Source organism: Otolemur garnettii, unplaced genomic scaffold (genome assembly GCF_000181295.1).
Source record: "Otolemur garnettii isolate 467f Iridium unplaced genomic scaffold, OtoGar3 scaffold00086, whole genome shotgun sequence".
Taxonomy (NCBI): domain Eukaryota; kingdom Metazoa; phylum Chordata; class Mammalia; order Primates; family Galagidae; genus Otolemur; species Otolemur garnettii.
Genome location: NW_003852481.1, coordinates 544,347 through 564,900, shown reverse-complemented (window position 1 = coordinate 564,900; position 20,554 = coordinate 544,347). Strand labels below are relative to the sequence as shown.

The window sequence follows — 20,554 nt, the reverse complement described above, 5'->3', positions numbered from 1 at the left end:
TGGTTAATATAGCCTTTGTGGCATTTTCTTAGTTATTGTGTTAAGACTTTTATATTCGACATTTAGTAAGTTTCACATGTACCTTTGTAAGATGCACTGTAGGTGTGGTCCCCCTGATTACCTGCCTTCCCCCCATCCTTCTCTTCCTTTCTCCTTCCCCCTTTCCCTATATTCTTGGGCTATATTTGGGTTATAGCTTTCATACGCAAGTTATAAATTAGTTTCATAGTAGGACTGAGTACATTGGATACTTTTTCTTCCATTCTTGGGATACTTAGCTAAGAAGAATTATGTTCCAGTTCCATCCATGTAAACATGAAAGAGGTAAAGTCTCCATCTTTCTTTAAGGCTGCCTAATATTCCATGGTGTACATATACCACAATTTATTGATCCACTTGTGGGTCGATGGGTACTTGGGCTTCTTCCATGACTTAGCAATGATGAATTGGGCTGCAATAAACATTCTGGTACAAATATCTTTGTTATAATGTGATTTTTGGTCTTCTGGATATATACCTAGTTAGAGGAATTGTAGGATCAAATGGCACGTCTATTTTTAGCTCTCTAAGTATTCTCCAAACATCTTTCCAAAAGGAACGTATTAGTTTACATTCCCACCAGCAGTGTAGAAGTGTTCCCTTTTCTCCACATCCACTCTAAGATCTCTGGTTTTAGGATTTTGTGATATAGGCTAATCTTACTGGTGATAGATGATATCTCAAATTGATTTTGATTTGCATTTCTCTGATGATTAGGGATGTTGAGCATTTTTTCATATATTTGTAGGCCGTGCGCCTGTCTTCTTCAGAGAAGTTTCTCTTCAAGTCCCTTGCCCACACTGAGATGAGATCACTTGTTCTTTTCTTGCTAATAGGTTTGAGTTCTCTGTGGATTCTGGTTGTTAAACCTTTGTTGGAGACATAACTTGTGGATATCTTCTCCCATTCTGAGGGCTGTCTGCTTGCTTTACTTACTGTGTCCTTGGCTGTGCAGAAGCTTTTTAGTTTGATCAGGTCCCAGTAGTGTATTTTTGATGTTGCTTCAATTGCCTGGGGCATCTTCCTCATAAAACATTCACCCAGACCAATTTCTTCAAGAGTTTTCCCTGCACTTTCTTCTAGTATTTTTATAATTTCATGTCTTAAATTTAAATCTTTAATCCAGTGAGAGTCTATCTTAGTTTATGGTGAAAGGTGTGGTTCAGTATCAGTCTTCTACGGGTCACCAACCAGTTCCCCAGCACCATTTGTTAAATAGGGAGTATTTTCCCCATTGAATGTTTTTAATTGGTTCTCATATTTCTGCGAATAAAGTTTCTTGTAATATTCATTAAGGATTTTTTGAATTTCTGAGGGGTCTGTTGTTATTTTGTCTTTGCCATTTCTGATTGATGAAATTAGAGATTTTACTCTTTTTTTCCTAGGTAGGTTAGCCAAAGGTTTATCTATTTTATTGACCTTTTCAAAAAACCAACATTTTGATTGATTGATCTGTTGTATAATCCGTTTGTTTTTAATTTCATTTAATTCTGCTCTAATTTTGGTTACTTCTTTTCTTCTGCTGGGTTTGGGGTTGGAATGTTCTTCCTTTTCCAGTTGCTTGAGATGTCTTGTTGTTTACTTCCCTACTTCCTCTCTTTCCGTTCTGTTGAGGAAGGCTTGTAGTGCTATAAATTTCCCTCTTAGTACTGCCTTTGTGGTATCCCAGAGGTTCTGATAATTCATGTCTTCATTATCGTTTTGTTCCAAAAATTTGGTAATTTCCTTCTTAATTTCATCTATGACCCAGCTATCATTCAGCATAAGGTTATTTAGCTTCCATGTTTATGTATGAGTATGCCCATTCCTGTTGTTAGTGAGTTCAACTTTTATTCCATAATGGTCTGAGAAGATGCAAGGAATAATTTCTATTCTTTTAAATTCACTAAGGTTAGACTTGTGACCTAAGATGTGATCAATGTTGGAGTTTGTTCCATGGGCTGATGAGAAGAATGTGTATTCAGTTTTGTTAGGATGAAATGTTCTGTAGATGTCTGTTAGGTCCAAAAATTGAATGGTTAAATTTAAATCTAAAATTTTTTTGCTTAGCTTCTTATTGGAGGATCTATCCAACACTGCCAAAGGGGTGTTAAAATGTCTGACTACTATGGAGCTGGAGGAAATCAGGTTGCTCATGACTGTTAGAGTGTCTCTTATAAATTGAGGTGCATTCTGGTTGGGTGCATAAATATTAATAATTGAAATCTCATCATATTGAGTATTACCCTTAACAAATATGAAATGACCATCCTTAGCCTTACTTACTTTTCTTGGTTTAAAGCCTATCGTATCTGCAAATAAAATTGCAACACCTGCTTTTTTCTGCTTTCCATTTCCCTGGAATATAGATGACCATCCCTTCACCCTATATTTATCTTTTAAGTTAAGATGAGATTCTTGCATGCAGCAGATACCTGGCCTGATATCCAGTTAGCCAACCTATGCCTCCTTACAGGACAATTTAAGCTATTCACATTAATTGAGAATAGTGATAAGCTTGGTAAAATTTTGGGTATCGAGTTTTTCAAAAGTCCAGTGGACAATTTAAATCCTTTTGTCACTGTGGAAGTTGGAATTTGATCAAAAGTTTCTGAGTGAGTTTGCTTTTGTGGTGGAGGATTGTGCTGATCATTATGGAGGATAGTTCTGAGAATATCCTGGAGGGCTGGTTTAGTTATGGCAAATTTCTTCAACATGTGAATGTCATTAAAGTATTTAATTTCTCCATTATAAATGAAACTCAGTTTAGCTGGATACAGGATCCTGGGTTGAAAGTCATTTTGTTTTAGGAGATTAAAAGTTGATGACCACCCGCTTCTAGCTTAAAAGTTTTCAGCAGAGAGATCTGAAGTCATTCTAATAGTCTTCCCCTTGTAGGTTATGGTTTTCTTACATCTGGCTGCTTTCAGAATTTTCTCCTTCATATTAACTTTAGTGAAGTTAATTATGATGTGTCTGTGGGATGTCTTATTCAGGTTGTGTTGTGCTGGGGTTCTGAAACTGTCTGTTATCTGAATTTCAGAATCTCTTGACATGTCTGGAAAGTTCTCTTTCATAATCACATGAATAAGAGCCTCTGTGCTTTGTGAAGCAACTTTGTTGCCCTTCAGGGATTCATATAAGGTGAATATTAGTTTTCTTTGAATTATCCCAGAGCTCTCTGAGAGAATGATCCATTTTTGCTCTCCATTTCTCTTCCTCTTTGAGAATTTGGGAGCATTCAAAAGCTTTGTCTTCAGTGTCAGAAATCCTTTCTTCTGCTTACTCCATTCTGTTACTGAGGGGTTCTACTGTATTTCTCAGATCTTGAGGGCTGCAAATTCTTGTCTTAATGTGTCAAAATCTTTGGTTGATTTTGTCTTTGAATTCGTTGAATTCTTGAGACAACTTTTGAAATGCTCCTTGAATTTCTAATTCCATCTTTGCTTCTATTCTATTAATCTTATTTGCAATCCAAATTCTGAATTTGATTTCTGACATCTTAGGCATCTGTTTATGAAAATGATCTTCAGTTGTGTCTGCCATATCCATCCTTTTTGATGTTGCTTCAATTGCCCGGGGCATCCTCCTCATAAAACATTCATTCATGGGGGTGGGGGAGGGGTTGATCTACTCTGGTTATTCATGTTACCAGAGTTTTCCTGCTGATTCTGCCCCATGATAATTTTACACCATTTGGCTAGATGAGCAGATAAGGAGAAGTTCGGTTGGGGGCTCCAGGAGTAGTGATTAACCAGCCCTTTGCCCAAAAGCTGGGACTGGTGTCTGTACCTTTTCCCCTAGAGTTTTGCCAAGGACTCGTACAGTGCTACAGCCTGAGTAACTGTGGGCCTGCTTGGTTTTGTGGGGCTAAGTGGCTCTGTCTTGTTTTCAGCTGGTCTCTGTCCTACCCTAGTGAATCAGTTACTCTGGGTTGAAGTCTCAGCTGTGGAGAAATACCAGCACTTAAGTCACCTCGACCCCCACAGGCAACAATAGAAAAGGAAAATCAAACCTCCCCACAACCACACACCCAGGGTATCACTTTGGTTAGTCCTTGGGTGATTGGCCCAATTCAAGAGGTCCAAATCAGTTGTCCCAGTCAGCACTGGTCTCAGGTGGGAGAGTTCATAAGGTCTCCAGCAAGTAGATAGCAGGAGTCTGCTGGCAGCTCAAGTATGACTCGCTTTGGTGCTCCGTGAGGTCTGAAGGACCCACCCAGCAAATAAATTAGTCTGGGAAGATTGATTCCTCCTTCCCCACCTTGCACCTCTGTCACACCCAGTCACTGGTAACCCCACAGGACTGTGACTCATTTCCCTCCAATAAGCAGATGCTCCAGGGCTTTGTACCTGCATGAGTCACAGGGAGATCTATGTCTCCTCAGCCAGGCCCCCACTTTCTGCCACTATCCAGCAGGGGGAAGGTGGGCCTGACAACCTCGGGTATTTAATGGAGACTGGGGCCCTTCACTCAGTTCCAGCCCCACCCCTGATTGATGTTGCTGGCAGAACAGAACAACTTCGCAGAATTTATTTCTGTCCCTGCTATATTGCCCTGTGGATCAGACGCTGTCTGAGTTCACAGAAACTGCATCTCAGCCCTGGTCTGTGCCAGTGTCTGGTCTCAGGGTGAGCGCGGTCAGAGCTCACACTCAGCTGTCAGTTCCAGCCTCTGCCTGTCCACCTTTGTCTCAGCTATAATCCCCTGAGTGCCAGGTGCGTCTTAGGCTCAGTAAAGCAGTCCTCTGGGTCAGCCCTACCCTGGGACTCTGCGTCTCTCAGCGCACATATTCTAATCCCTGCTCCGCCCAGGCCAGTACCACCTCATGCATACACTTTACTCACAGGGCCTGTGTTTCCATCCCAGATCTGTTCCACCAGTGGCTGCCACTGGAGAAGATGTCACCTCCAATACCATACCATTTTGGTTACTATAGTCTTGCAGTATAATTTGAAATCTGGTAATGTGATGCCTCCAGATTTGTTCTTTTTGTTTAAGATTTCTTTGGCTATTCAGGCTCGTTTCTTAGTTCAGACAAAGTACAGGATTATTTTTTCTAGATCTGTCAAATATGACATTGGTAACTTGATGAGGATTACATTGAATCTATAAATCACTTTGGGTAGTATGGACATTGTAACAACATTTATTCCATCAATACTTGAGCATAGTGTGTTTTTCTATTGTAGCATGTATTATTTCTTTCATAAATGTTTCATAGTTCTTTTTGCAGAGGTCTTTCACCTCCTTGATTAGGTATACTTCTAGATATTTTATTTTCTTTGTAGTTGTTGTAAGCAGTGTTTTTTTGATTTGAATCTCAGCTTGACTATTTAGGATGTATAAAAATGCTACTGAATTGTGCCCATTGATTTTATAAGCTGAGATTTTACTAACTTTATTGATAACTTCCTGAAGTCTCTTTATAGGGTCTTTCAGGGTTTCTAGATATAAGATAATATCATTAACAAAAAGTGATAGTTTGACCTCCTCTTTTACAATTTGCTCTGACTAGAACTGACAGCACTATGCTGAATAGAAGTGGTAACAGTGGGTATTTTTATCTTGTACTAACAACTGAACTCAATCTTATACTATCCTAAGTGTTCTTAACCAGTAGGCTGTATTTTGTTTTCTCCTAGGTTACTATGGAGAATATATTGAGTTGAACTAACCAAAGTTTTGGGAATTATACTTATAGTTCAATTTAAGAGTAAAACTCTTTGTGAGAATAGTACTAACATTACGAGGCTTATCAAAGCAAACTCTGAGTGGATAACATTTGTAGAATTGAGTTTGCCTACATAAAATCCATTTTATGGTTTTTACTCATTTTTGCCCTACTTAGACAAAAAGCTAAGTAGAAGTAGAATATGTAGTTTTGACCATAAAATCTTATTTGTTTAAACCTTTAGAATACCACTATATACCATCACCTGAAAGATCTGATTGCTTTAAGAAGACAAGGGGAACCACAACAGATAGTGAAATATATTAATCCTAAAGAGGTAAGGGTGCTTTATAGCATCTTATCTTTTCCTTAAAAATGTATGGCTGTTTTATCAATTCAGTGTGCTCATATTTGTTTCTTTTTAACTTTTCTACTGAAGTATTACATACATGTTGAAAGTTCATAAAACAAATATATAACTCAATGAATCCTCAGAAAGCAAACAACTTTGTAACCATCACCCAGATCAATGGTTTCACACTCCAGATCATACCCTTCATTTGCCCTACAAATGACTGCCAAATCCCTCCTTCCAAAAGGCAGTCATTATTTTGAATTCTAACATTATGTGTTCCCACAGTTTCCCCCAAAGTCTCCATACACAGAGAAATTGGGAAATTGTAGCTAAATGCATCTTTGTTTACAAAGTAGTGGCTGACATGTACAGAATATTTTGTAAATATTTTTTAACAAATATTTTGTAAATAATGTTGCATTTAGCTACAATTTCCCATTTCCCTATGTACGGCAACTTCAGGAGCAACCTTTTGGGATACTCTATACTTTAGTTTTGTTTTTGAGCTATATATAAGTTTTGAACTATATATAAGTAAAATCCTATAGTATGCCTTAGGACAGGAGTATGCAACCCTTTTCCTTTTCTGCTGCACATTGCAAAAATAAAGTTTTCCTGGGCTACATAGCAAATACACAATGAGCAAAGTAAAGGTCCTTGCGTGCTTTTTTGATGTCTGACATCACAGATAAGCAAAACAGTCCTGAAGGAAGCTGCATGTGGTCCATAGGCCACAAGTTGGACGCTCCTGCTAGTGTGAATCAATAGTAATATAGGTAGTAGTAAAAGGGAAGAATGCATTAAAAATAAATGAAATTTAGCTATGTACCTTCAAATGTAATGTTGAATGAACAAATCCATACCCATAAATCAGGGGTGTCAAACCTGTGGCCCAAGTGCCCCATGCAGATTATTTGAGGACTGTTTTGCTTATCTGTGGTATCAGATATCATGATAAGTATGCACAGTCCTTTTATTTTGCTCCTCAGCTTTCGTTTGTGTTTGTATACTTACTGTGTGGCCTGAGACAACTCTTATTCTTCCAATGGCTGGCACAAAAGAATAAAGGTTAGACATCCCTGGACAGTATTGTTTCCACTTTAGGGCTATTACCATAACTGCTTCTAGGAATGTTCTTATTCACATCTCCTAGTGTAAACATGCACACATTTTTTTGGCTTATATTTCATTAGACATGGCATTGCTGATTGATGAGTTGTGCTTATAACAACTGTAGGAGATGTCAAATTATTTTCCAAAGTTATTGTACTAATATATATTCACGCCAGTGATCTTTGGGAATTCTTAGAACTCTACACTAACATTTAATATTGTCAGTTTTTTGTTTTGAGACAGAGTCTCACTATGTCACCCTCAGTAGAGTGCTGTGGCATCACAGCTTACAGCAACCTCAAATTCTTGAGCTTAAGCTATTCTCTTGCCTCAGCCTTACAAGTAGCTGGGACTACAGGTGCCAGCCACAATGCCTGGCTATTTTTTGTTGCAGTTGTCATTGTTGTTTGGCTGGCCTGGGCTGGGTTCAAACCCACCAGCCTTGGTGCATGTGGCTGGCACCCTAACCACTGGGATACAGGCACTGAGCCATAATATTGTCAGTTTTTAATTTGTATTTCCTAGATACTAATGAGGTGGAAAATATTTTGTGAAGTGCTTGTTCAAGTTTCTTAGGTATGTGTGTGCACGTGTGCATATTTCCTCTGTTTGTATTTTGTTTTTTTAGCAATTCTTCTTCTTTTTTTTTGCAGCTTTTTGGCCAGGGCTGGGCCCGCCACCTCTGGTATATGGGGCTGGCACCCTACTTCTTTGAGCCACAGGCACTGCCCCAGCAATTCTTTATATATATATATTTTTCCCCCTTTTGCAGAGGCAGGGTATCCCTCACTATGTTGTCCAGGCTGGTCTTGAACTCTTGGCCTTAAGCAATCCTCCTGCCTTAGCTTCCCAAAGTTCTAAGATTATTGGGGTGAGCCTCCCTGTCTGTCTAAATATTCTATTTTTATTAATACTTCTTTTTCTCTAGTTTATTTTATTGTGGTAAAATGCACACAACATTTGCTGTCTTAACTGTTTTTTTTTTTTTTTTAAAGACAGTGTGTTGCTCTTTTGCACAGGCTGGAGTACAGTGGTAGGATCATTGCTCACTGCAGCCTCAAACTCCTGGGCTCAAGTAGTCCTTCTGCCTTAACCTCACAAGAGGTGGGACTACTGGTGTGCATCACTACGCCCAGATAATTTTTCTTGTAGAGGGGGGTCTCTCTATGTTATCTAGGCTGGTCTCAAATTCTTCACCTAAAGCAGTTTTCTTGCTTTGGCCTCCTAAAGTGCTTGTCTTACAGGAGTGAGTCACTATATCCATCCCCAGTCCAGTTTTGTTATATGGATATTTTGTGTAGTAATAAAGTCTGGACATGAGTGTAACCATGACCCAAATAGTGTACATTGTTCCCACTAAGTAATTTCTCATCTCTCCTCAACCACCCCCATTACCCTTCTCAGTCTCCAATGTGTATTATTCTACACTCCATTTCCATGTACCCCCATTATTTAGCTCCCACTAATAAGGGAGAACATGTGGTATTTGACTTACTGTTTTTGAATTATTTCACTTAAGATAATGGCCTCCAGATCCATCCATGTTACTATAAAAGACATGATTTTATTCTTTTTTATGGCTGAGTGGTATTCTTTTGTATACATGCCACATTTTCTTTATCCTATCATTGGTTGATGGACACTTAGGTTAATTGCTATCTTTGATATTATGAATAGCATTGCTATAAACACCTTAGTGCAGGTATCATTTTGATATAATAATTTCTTTTCCTTTGGGTATATACCTAGGAATTTTTTTTTTTCTTTTTTCAAGACAGAGTCTTATTCTTTTACCCTGGGTAGAGTACCATGACATCATAGTTCACAGCAACTTCAAACTCTTGGGCTCAAGTGATCCTCTTGCCTCAGCCTCCCAAGTAGCTGGGACCATAGGAACTTCCACAATGCTAGGCTAAGTTTTCTTTTTTTAGAAGAGATAGGGTCTCACTCTTGTTCAGGCTGGTCTCAAACTACAGGCCTCAGGCAATCCACCTGCCTTGGCCTCCAGGAGTGCAAGGATTACAGCCATGAAACACTTCACCCAGCCTATACCCAGCAATTTTTGTATATTATGAGAGATAGGGGTCTGGTTTTATTCTTCTACATATAGCAATCCAATCTTCTCAGCTCTATTTATTGAAAATGGTGTCCTTTCCCCAGGGTTATGTTTTTGTTGAGTTTGTCAAATACCAATTGGTTGTAGATATGTTGCTTTATTTCTGGATTCTCTATTCTGTCCCTATGATCTATATGTCAGTTTTTATACCAGTATCATGCTATTTCGGTTACTGTAGTCTTGTAGTATGATTTAAAGCCAGGTAATGTGATACCTCAATATTTATTCTTTCTGCTTAGGATTGCTTTGGCTATTTGGGCTTTTTTGGGGTTTTGGTTCTATATTCATTTTAGGATTTTATTTTAGTTCTGTGAAAAGTGACTTGGTATTTTGATTGAAACTGAATCTATAAACTACTTTGGACAGTATGGTCATTTTAATAATATTAAGTCTTCTGATCAATAAAAATGCTTGTTTGTGTCATCTACAATTTCTTTCAATAGTGATCTGTAGTTTTCTTTGTACATATTTTTCACCTCCTTGGTTAAATATATCCCTAAATATTTTATTTATTTTTCTCATATCTATTGTAAATGTGATTACCTTCCTGATTTGGTTTTCAGCTTGATTGTTATTGGTCTATAAAAATTTTTTATACCTTGATTTTGCATCCTAAAACTTTACTGAATCAATTTATCAAATCTTTGAGAGGTATCTTTAGTGTTTTCTAGGTATAATATTATCATAATGTCAGCAAACAGATAATTTGACTTTCTCTTTTCCAGTTTGGATGCTTTTTATTTCTTTCTTTTGCCTGATTGCTCTAGCCAGGACTTTCAGCACTATGTGAATCGGAGCAGTGAAAATGTGCATCCTTTTTCTGTCTAGCTCTTACAGGGAATTCATCGAGGAGCTTTTCCCTATTCAGTATGATGTTGCTGTGGATTTGTCATATATGGCTTTTATAATTTTGAGGCATGTTCCTTTTCTGCCTAGTTGCTGAGAATTTTTATTGTGAAGGGATGGCTGAATTTTATCATGTGTTTTTTATGCATCTGTTGAGAAGATCATATGGTTTTTGTTTTTAATTCTACATAAGTGTTGGATCACATTTATTCATTTGCATTTGCTGAACCATCCCTGGAATAAAACCCCCTTGATCATGATGTATTATCTTTTTTATGTGCTATTGGATTAGGTGCTTCTATTTTATTGAGAATCTTCGTTGAGGATTTTTTCATTTGTGTTTATCAGAGATATTGGTCTATAGGCTTCTTTTCTCCTGGTATCTGGTTTTGGTGTCAGGGTAATGTTGGCTTCATAGAATGGATTAGGGAGGATTCCCTCCTTTTCAATCATGTGGAACAGTGTCAGGAGAATCATTCAGGAATATGTTATTTAATGAACATATTTATATAGGTCCAAGAATTCCTCTTGGGATTGATTTCTAGTGTTATTTTGTTGTTGTCTGAGAAGATAACCTGGCATGATTTCAATTTTTAAAAAATTTACTGAGACTTGTTTTGTAGCCTAACACATGGTCTTTCTTGGAGAATGTCCCAGAAGAATGTACATATATATTCTATGCTTGCTGGGTATAATGTTCTGTAAACATCTGTTAAGTCCATTTGTTCTAAAGTCCAATTTAAGTCCAGTGTTTCTTTGTTAATTTTCTGTCTCAGTGATCTATCTAGTGCTATCAGTGGGGCATTGGAGTCCCGTACTATTATTGTATCGGCTATGTCTTTTTTCTAGGCCTAGTAATTTTTTTAATGTATCTTGGTGCTCCAGTGTTGGGTTCACATATATTTAGAATTGTTATATCTTCTTATTAAATTGATCCCTTTATCATTATTTGATGACCTTTGTCTTTTTTTTACTATTATTAATTTAAGTTCTGTTTTATCAGATATAACTAGCTACTCCTGCTTGCTTTTGGTTCCAATTTGCATGGAATATCTTTTTCTACCTCTTTACTCTCACTGTGTAAAGATACTACCAGTAAGGTGAGTTTCTTATAAGCAGTATATAGTTGGTTCATTTTTTAAATCCATTCTGACACTCTTTATCTTGTAAGTGGAACATTTAATCCATTTATGTCTCAGGAGGATTGAAACCAGTTCTATACACATCTGGTAGAAATTGGCTGTGAAGTGAGGGAAAGGAAGAGCAGAGAGAGAAGGAGGGAGGGGGTGGGGTCTTGGTGTGTGCCATACCTTTTGGGGGCAAGACATGATTGAAGAGGGACTTTAACTAACAAATGCAATCAGTGTAACCTGGTTTCTTGTACCCTCAATGAATTATCAACAATTAAAAAAAAAAAAGAAAAAGAAACTGGCTGTGAAGGTTGGGTGCCTATAACTCTGTGGTTAGGGCACTCACCAGATACACCATGGCAGGTGGGTTCAAACCTGGCTGAGGCCTGCTAAAAACGATGACAATTGCAACGACAACAACAAGGTAGCCAGGCATTGTGGTGGGCACCTGTAGTCCCAGTTACTTGGGAGGCTGAGGCAAGAGAATCGCTTAAGTCCAAGAGTTTAAGGTTGCTGTGAGCTGTGATGTCACAGGACTCTATCGAGAGTGACATACAGAGACTCTGTCTCAAAGAAAGAAAAAGAGAGAGAGAAAAATTGGCTGTGAATCCATCTAGTCCTGGGCTTTATTATTAGGTGATTTTTTATTACTGATTTTATCTCACTACTTATTGATCTATTCCAGATTTTTCTTTCTTCCTGGTTTAATCTTGGGAGCTTATATGTTTAAAGAAATTTATCCATTTCTTCTAGGTTTTCTAGTTTGCAATGATATGGTTCTTGTAGTCTCTGATGATCTCTTGTATTTCTTGCTATCACTTACAATGGCTCCTTTTTATTTCTGAGTGTGTTTATTTGTATTTTCTCTTTCCTTTCCTTGGTTAGTCTAGCTTAACAGTCTACCAGTTTTATTTATTTATTCATAGAACCAATTTTCATTTCATTGATCCTTTGTGGTGGTCTTTTGTTCTGAATTTCATTTAGTTTTCTTTGATCTTTGTTATTTCTTTTCTTCTGCTAGCTTTGGTTTGGTTTATTCTTGTTTTTCTAGTTCCATAAGATGACACATTAGGTTAATAATTTGTGATCTTTCTATCCTTTGATGTAGGTAGGCATTTAAGGCTACAAACTCTCTAAGCACTGGTTTTGCAGTATCTCAGAGATATTTACTATATTATGTTAAAGGTTAATATTGATGAGATTTTGTTCCTCTGATAATATTGTTATCTAGTTGCTTTGTAGATTCTTTGTAGTTTTTTTCTGTTTCTCTTTGTGGTTTCTCTGTGGAGTTATATCATGTTATCATTTGATTACTTTTTCTTCCTCATTTGTATAACACTTATGAGTTTTATACTGGTCTAGGAGTGATAAATTCTCTCAGCATTTGCTCGTCTTGGAAAGACTTTATTTCTCTTTCATTTATGAAGCTCATTTTGGCAGGATACAATATTTGTGCCTGATAGTCTAGCTGCTTTTTAACTTTTTTTGATATTTTTTATTTATTATGTTTTCTTAACAGAATCAGTTCCTGTGCAATATACAAAATTATAACATGTAATAAGTAAAAACTAAATATCAGAGCAAAGTATGAAATTTCTACCTCCTGGAAATCAACAGTTGCTATTTAAGGGTATATTCTCTTTCTGGCTGTGTTTCTAATATATGTGTTCATATATACCGTAGAACCTCTATAACTTGACCATGCAAGGGACTATAACAAACTGGGCAACTTACAGAGGTGGTTGACATAAGGAACTAGGCCTGTTATACTGACAGGTGCACGTGGTGTATGTCCAGTCTGTGAAAATTAGGTCAACTGAAGGAGGTGGTCAATGTAAGGATGTGGTTAACTATGGGGTTATGCTATATTTGCCCATATGAGATTTTAGGGTACACATTATTCTGTAGCCGTTTTTAATCAATGATTTCTTCTTTTTTTTTTTTTTTTTTTTGAGACAGAGTCTTACTTGGTTGCCCTTGGTAGAGTGCTGTGGTATCACAGCTCACAGCAACCTCAAACTCTTGGGCTTAAGTGATTCTCTTCCCTCAGCCTCCCTAGTAGCTGGGACTACAGGCACCTGGCTGTTTTTCGTTGGGGTTACAATTGTCATTATTGTTTGGCAGGTCTGGGCTGGGTTCAAACCCACCAGCCCCATTGTATATGGCTGGTGCCATAGCCACTGAGCTACAGGAGCTGAGCCAAATTTCTTCATTTTTATTTCAGTTCCATTTCATATCATTTAATACTTTTACTATATTCAGATTTCTTACTTCAGCTAACTTCTTTAAACCAGTGTCTAATCTAGGATGACTATATTTGATTATTATGTTATTTATTTATTTATTTATTTTGAGACAGAGTCTTATTCTGTGCCCTGGGTAGAGTGCAGTAGCATCCTAGCTTACAGAAACCTCAAACTCTTGAGCTCAGGTGATCCCCTTGCCTCAGCCTCCTGAGTAGCTGGGAATATAGGTGCCTGCCACAATGCCTTGCTAGGTTTTCTACTGTTATGTCCTTTAAATATTTAAAAATCTAAAGAAAAAAGAGAGAAAATCTAAAAAGTTCTTTGTTGACCCTGATTTGTGAAGATATCAAGCCAGTGATCCTGCAGAATATCTCAGCTTCTGTATTTGTGTGATTACTTCATTGTGGTTATACTTAACTGCTTCTCTATCTCCCACATTTCCTAGAAACTGAAATATATAAAGAAGTTTGATGGATTAATGTTAAACATTTTTGTCTTAAAAACATAAGTGATGTTGTATAGTTGTGTTCAGTTACATCAGCAGTGTCTTACATCATTAATGATGCTATGATTAATACCAGATTAATATGATGATAATCTCTTCTCTGTATTGCATAGTTATGTTTTCCTATTCAGACCAGAAAATAATCTATGTTGTCAGTGTAATTTTGGTAGTATAATAAATATTTATTTTCTTTTCTGTAAAGAATGATATTTAAAGGTAACCAAATAGTCCCAGTTGACTGGACAATGCTCTTTGTAGAAGAAAAGCAGATAATAATAATAGAAATAATTTTTAAATAATTTTACCAATCCTAATGAGATTATTGATTCAGAAAACTATTATTAATTGGTATTAAAATCACTGGGTATGTACCTTTGGAGGAAATAGACATTTTTTGTAACTACTACAGCTTTAAAACAAGTCTGTTATCTGATAAAGTTTTCTGGCCTTCAGTTCTTTAAAAAGACAATTCTAGGCTATTCTTAGATACTTTGTATTTCCTTGTACATTTTTAAATTAACTTGCCAATTTTCACAGCAGAATAAAGTTGTTGGGAGAGCAAAAATGATAGAGTCAGGAGTGCTCTAAAAATAACCATCAGAATCAGTTTTATCAGAACTCTGGGAACTGATTTTAAAAAACTTAGGGCAACCAGAAGAGTGCTTTTAATAAAGAGAAAGGCTACTAAATTTTGTTTAAAAAGTATTGTGGTGTGGGCAGCACCTGTGGCTCAGTGAGTAGGGTGCCGACCCCATACACTGGGAGTGGTAGGTTCAAACTCAGCCCCAGCCAGAAATGCAAAAACAAAACAAAACACAAAAAACAAAGTATTGTGTTGTTTTTGCTTACCCATATAACATTCCCTATTCCTCAGCTTGGCAGCAGTCATGAAAACAAAAGCTCATATTCCTGGTGTGTCTTATTTGGGTCAGGGTGTGAAATACGGGTCTGTTTTCAGTAATTGTAGTTGTTCATTTTGATGTTTGGAAGTTCCCTGAGAAGAGGTTTGCCTTTGTTTCACTCCTCTCGGTGAAGTTCCAGAGCTCAGCTAGCTTTCAGCATTTAAAGTCATATACTACCTGCAGCCACCTGAAGGAAGAGATTGAGCAGACAAGGCAAGAACAGGCAGACCAACAGCCTAAGAAGGAGTCTGAGGAGAAAGATGAATAGAGATGTCTTAACAAATAAAGAATATCAAGAGATAGAATATTAGTGGTTATTAGGGGCTGGGGGCAAAGAGGAATGGGGAATGGCGAATGGCCGCTTAATGGATATGGGATTTCCTTTTGGAATGATAAAAATGTTCTGGGAGTAGATAGTGATTGTATAATATTATGAAAATACTAAACGTCATTATAATGTTAAAGTTATATTGTGTGTATTTTACCACAATAAAAAATATTTTAAGATACAGGGGTTTTGATTGAGATTGTATTGAATATTTAGATCAATTTGAAGAAAACTGATACAATGGAGCTCCAATCCATGACCAATTATGAGAAATATGAGATAGGCTGCTCAGATCCCTCTTTATAGAAGGCAGACAGCCAGCTGTATCTTCAGTTCCTATCTGAACTGCAGACAACTGCCTGACCCTAGATCACTGCTTTTCAGGACAATGCATGTCCAGTGACTAAGCAGAGTCAGGTAGGGAGAGAGATGGATAAAAGCTTTTGTGATGTAGAACAACTCTTTTGGGCAGTATTCACTTAATAGCTTCCTGTAGTGCTGGCCCAGGTTTTGTGGGACTTGTGTTGCAGTCCTTCTTCCTTACCCTTCCTTTTTTCTTTTTTAGAAGTCTTAATATTTTATTTTATTTTTTATTGCAGAATGTAACAGGGGTACAAATGTTTTGGTTACATGAATTGCTTTTCTACAGTTTGATTCACAATTATAAGTATGCCTATCACCTGGATAGTGTTTACTGTAACTACTAGGTGTGAAGTTAACCCTCTGCTCCTGTCCTTTCTTACCTCTTGCTCTCCATTGAGTTTTACTTCCAAATGTGCATAGGAGTGTAAACTAATTTCCAATTTAATAGTGAGTACATGTGGTGTTTGTTTTTCCATTCTTCAAAAATCTAGAAAAATGGTCTCCAGTTTCATTTAGGTTGTTACCAAAGATATTATTTCGCTTTTTTTTTAAGTTTGAGTGGTATTCCATGGTATACATATACCACATTTTATTAATACACTCATGTATTGATGAGCACTTGAGTTGATTCCACATTTTTGCAGTTGTGCATTGTGCTGCAATAAACATTCAAGTGTATGTATTTTTGATAAAAATGACTTTTTTTTTCCTTTGGGTAAATACCTAGTAGTGGGATTGCTGGATCAAATGGTAGGTTTACTGTTAGTTCTTTGAGGTGTCTCCTTATGACTTTCCGTAGAGGTTGTACTGGTTTGCAGTGTATAAGAGTCCCTTTCTCTCTGCATCTATGTCACCATCTGTTGTTTGGGACTTTTTGATAAAAGCCATTCTTACTGGAGTTAAGTAATATCTTATTGTGGTTTTGAGTTGCATTTCCCTGATTAGAGACATTGAGCATTTTTTTCATATATTGGCTATTACTCTCTCTGCTTTTGAAAAGCTTCAGTTAATGTCTTTTCCCCACCTTTTTATGGGATTGTTTGATTTTTTTCTTGCTGATTTGCTTGAGTTCTGTATAGATTCTGGTTATCAGCCCAGTGTCAAATATATAGCATGCAAATATTTTCTCCCATTCTGTAGTTTGCCTATTTGCTTTATTGATTGTTGCCTTGGCTATGCAGAAGCTTTTTAATTTAATCTTGTCCCATTTGTTAATTTTTGTTGTAGCTGTGATTTCCTTTGGGATCTTATGCATAAATTTTTTCTTTAAGTCAATGTCTATAATAGAGTTTTTCCAATATTTTCTTCTACAGTTCTCATAGTTTCATGCCTTAGGTTTAAGTTTGTTATCTATTGTAAATTAATTTCTGTGAATGGTGAAAGGTTCAGATCCTGTTCCAGTCTTCTACATTTGGCTATCCAACTTTCCCAGCACCATTTATTGAATAGAGTTTCCATTCCCCAGTGTATGTTAGTGCCTGCTTTGTAAAAGACCAGATGGCAACATGAGGATGGTTTTATATCTGGGTTTTCTATTCTGATCCGTTGGTCTGTATCTCTGTTCTTGTGCTAGTACCATAAATTTTGGTTACTATAGCCTTAGCTTATAGTATAGCTTGAAGTCAGGTAAAGTGATACCCCCTGATTCAGCCTTTTTGCTTGAGATTGCATTGGCTATTTGGGCTCTTTTATGGTACTATATTTAGCCTAGAATTATGGCAGAAGCTTTATAATTTGCCACCTCCCTACATTGACCATCTCCATAAGTTGACCTAATTTCCATAGATCAAATATACGTCACATATACATATCAGTATAGTAGGCCTAGTTCCTTAGTTGACCACCTCTGTATATTGACCAGTTTGTTACAGTCTCTCAGGTAGTCAACTTACAGAGAAAGTGATAAAAGTATGAACTTAAGATAGACTTAATAGATCTTGGATGTATATTGTTCTCTCTAGAGTAACTACTAAAGGAATAATACAAAACTACATTACTTAAAAACTGATAGAGTAGAAAATATGGAATGTTAACAATTACTTGATCAATCCAAAAGAATGCAGGAAAGAAGAAATAATGGAATAAAGAACAGATGGGAAAATAGAAAACAGAAAGCAAGATGTTAGACTTAATGCTAGTATATTAGTAAGACTTAATCTATATTTAACCAACTACAGTTGTCTATTGATATATGCAGAACACTGATTCCAGGACTCTCCACAGGTACCAAAATCCATGGATGCTCAGGTTTCATGATCAGCCCTGAGGAACCTATAGATATATACAGTTGATCTTCCATGTCCATGGGTTTCACATCTGCCAAATAATATACTTTTGATCCACAGTTGGTTGAATTTGTAGATGCAGAACCCACAGATATGGAAGGCCAAATGTATATCAAAAAGCATATCAATAATTATATTAATTTTACATTAAAAATTTTAAGTCCAAAAAATAATTATACAAAACTTAAATAGACTAAACAACCAAAATAAAAGTCAAGGTTGTCAGACTGACAAAAACCCCATCTATTTATTATTTTTTAGGCATACATTAAGTATAATAGCATGGAAAAAGGAAAAGTAAAGTGGAAATAGATATATCTTGCAAACTTTAGTTAAAATAAAGCTGATGTCATATTTTAATATCAGACAAATTAGGCTTGAGTGCAAAAAAGTATTGTGAGATATAAAGAGGACATTTCATGATAATAAAAGGGTCAGTTCAACAAAAATAACAATTCTGTAATTGTAAGGCAAAAATTGACATAATTACCAGGAGAAATATAGTAATCTTCATGATAGATAGAGATTTTAATACAACTCTCTTGGTATAAAATTGATAGCAACCAGCATGCAAAAGAATTTAGTATAGATAGACTAGATTTTAACATCTTGACCTAATTGATATACATAGAAAATTATAGTCAATATGGCAAAATATCTAAAGATCTGTAAAACTAATGTCTTTATGTTAAGTGCATGGGAAATGTTTCCCAAAATAAATTACATGCTTGGATTTAATGCAGGTCTCAATAAATTTCAATGGATTGAAACCATAGAGAATGTTAATTAGTCCCAGTGGAATTAAACTAGAAATCAATAAAAGTAAGAGAAGTAGCTGGGAAGATGGCCAACTGGTAGCAACCCTTGGCAGAGACTCCTGACCAGAGGGAGAAAAACTGGACAGAATCAGACTCTATGAAGCCAAAGGTGGAGAGCTGAGCCAAGAAAGCAGTTTTGCAAGCTGTAACTCCAAGGAAGAGCATTCAAGAAAACAAATTACAGGTACAAGCCTATCGACTAGAAGATGGGATACCCCTCTGCCAAGCAGGAGGCCCACGGCAGGCTCTCTGCTAGCAAGCAGGGAACAAAAGACCTCTCATTTTACCTCATTGGAGAAAACCACTAAACACAGGTCTCTTTCTCCAGGGAAGTCCCACTTATGAACCTAGACACCACCCTACCAGGCATAAAATTGAACAGATATTTCCCCCCACAATTCCAAACTTCCAGTCCATCCTCCCCCCTCACATGGCAGTCTGAAGTTCTGCCCCCAGCAAAGCATAGAGTGTTTGGTTTTTTCCTGAGAGATCTGGACATAGTGTGAACTGCCAACCATCAGGACGGAATTTGTGACTAGTAGGGAAGAAAGAGGGTATGGGAAGAAAGGGACACTCAGTGGGAGGAGGAGCAGTCCCCTGATTATGACTTTGCCCAGCCAGTAGTGGTGTTGACCCTTGGTTAGGGCTATGTCTGGCAGGAGTGGGTGCAGAACCCCTGGCTCTGACAGTGCTCACAGTGGGAGAGTGGTTGCCCAGTGTAGACTGAGTTTGGGAGGCAGGGCTGGTATCCAGCCCCAGCTGGGCCTATAAGCAGAGGCTTGCCAGGTGTGGACCAAGACCTGAGAGCAAGGGCGTGGTCCCCTGACTCCAACACAGCTGGCAAGCCTCTGGAGTGGACTGAGACCTGTGGGCAGGGGTGTGGTCCCCAGATTCCAGGTGAGCTGGTGAGCAGAGGCTTGCTGGGTGTGGACTGAGACCTGCAAGCGGGCAGTGGTGCCCTGATTCCAACAAAGCCAGCAAACAGAGGCTTACCGGGTGTAGACTGAGACTGGTGAGCAGGGATGTGGTCCCCTGACTCCAGCTGGTCTGGCAAGCAGAGGCTTGCTGGATATGGACTGAGACCAGAGGCAGGGGCATGGTCCTCCTCTCCAACTGGGCCTATGAGCAGAGAAGTGAACAACAGTGTGGAGTCTGTTGGGTGGGTGTGTGGATCCCTGGCTCCAGTTGTGCTGTTTGAGATGCTTGGATCCCTCTCTGTAGAGCAGGCAGTTTGCACTGCCTGAAACAATATAATTGGAACTCATGTCTGGGGCTGTCCACCCAGGGACACTCTGAGGTTGACCTTCGAAGTTCTATAGTGGAAAAGCCTGAAGGGTGGGGGCTGGGTGCTGCAGTTGTCTGTATCTCTTCACAGATAAGATTTAAACCTAATACTCTGGCTTCTTAGGATAGGGTAGAGGTTGGCTGATAATCAAAACAGAGCTAGCTTGCACTATCACACCAAGTAGGTCTTCAGAGTCTCTGGCCAAAACTCTGAAAGGGACCTTTGTGAGGTTGTAGGAGATAAACCAGAATTACAAAGCCTAGTGCTGTGATAAGGGGCTGATTATCTCTACTACTCGGAACTCCAATTCAATCTCACCCTACCAGTTCTAATAGCCAAACGGTGGAAAATAAACATGGTGTGGAACCAGTGGAAGAACTCTGGCAGTGTGAATAACCAGAGTAGATCAACCTCTCCAAGGAATGACAAAGGAGATACAACTGAAGATGCCATGCATAAACAAATGGCTGAAATATCAGAAATCCAATTCAGAATATGGATGGGAAATAGATGAATAGAATGGAATAAAAGTTAGATATTGAAATCCAGAGAGTTCTAAGTTGTCTTAAG

At 37.7% G+C, this 20,554-nt stretch overlaps 1 protein-coding gene across 1 annotated transcript in view; it reads left to right on the top strand.

Moving 5' to 3' along the window:
* Nucleotides 1–20,554, top strand: part of CUNH11orf65 (chromosome unknown C11orf65 homolog) — an 83,927-nt gene that overhangs the window by 27,964 nt on the left and 35,409 nt on the right. The window contains exon 3 of the mRNA XM_023516076.1: nt 5,937–6,029. Coding sequence (XP_023371844.1) covers nt 5,937–6,029 — 93 coding nt within the window. The remainder of the gene's footprint in view (nt 1–5,936; nt 6,030–20,554) is intronic.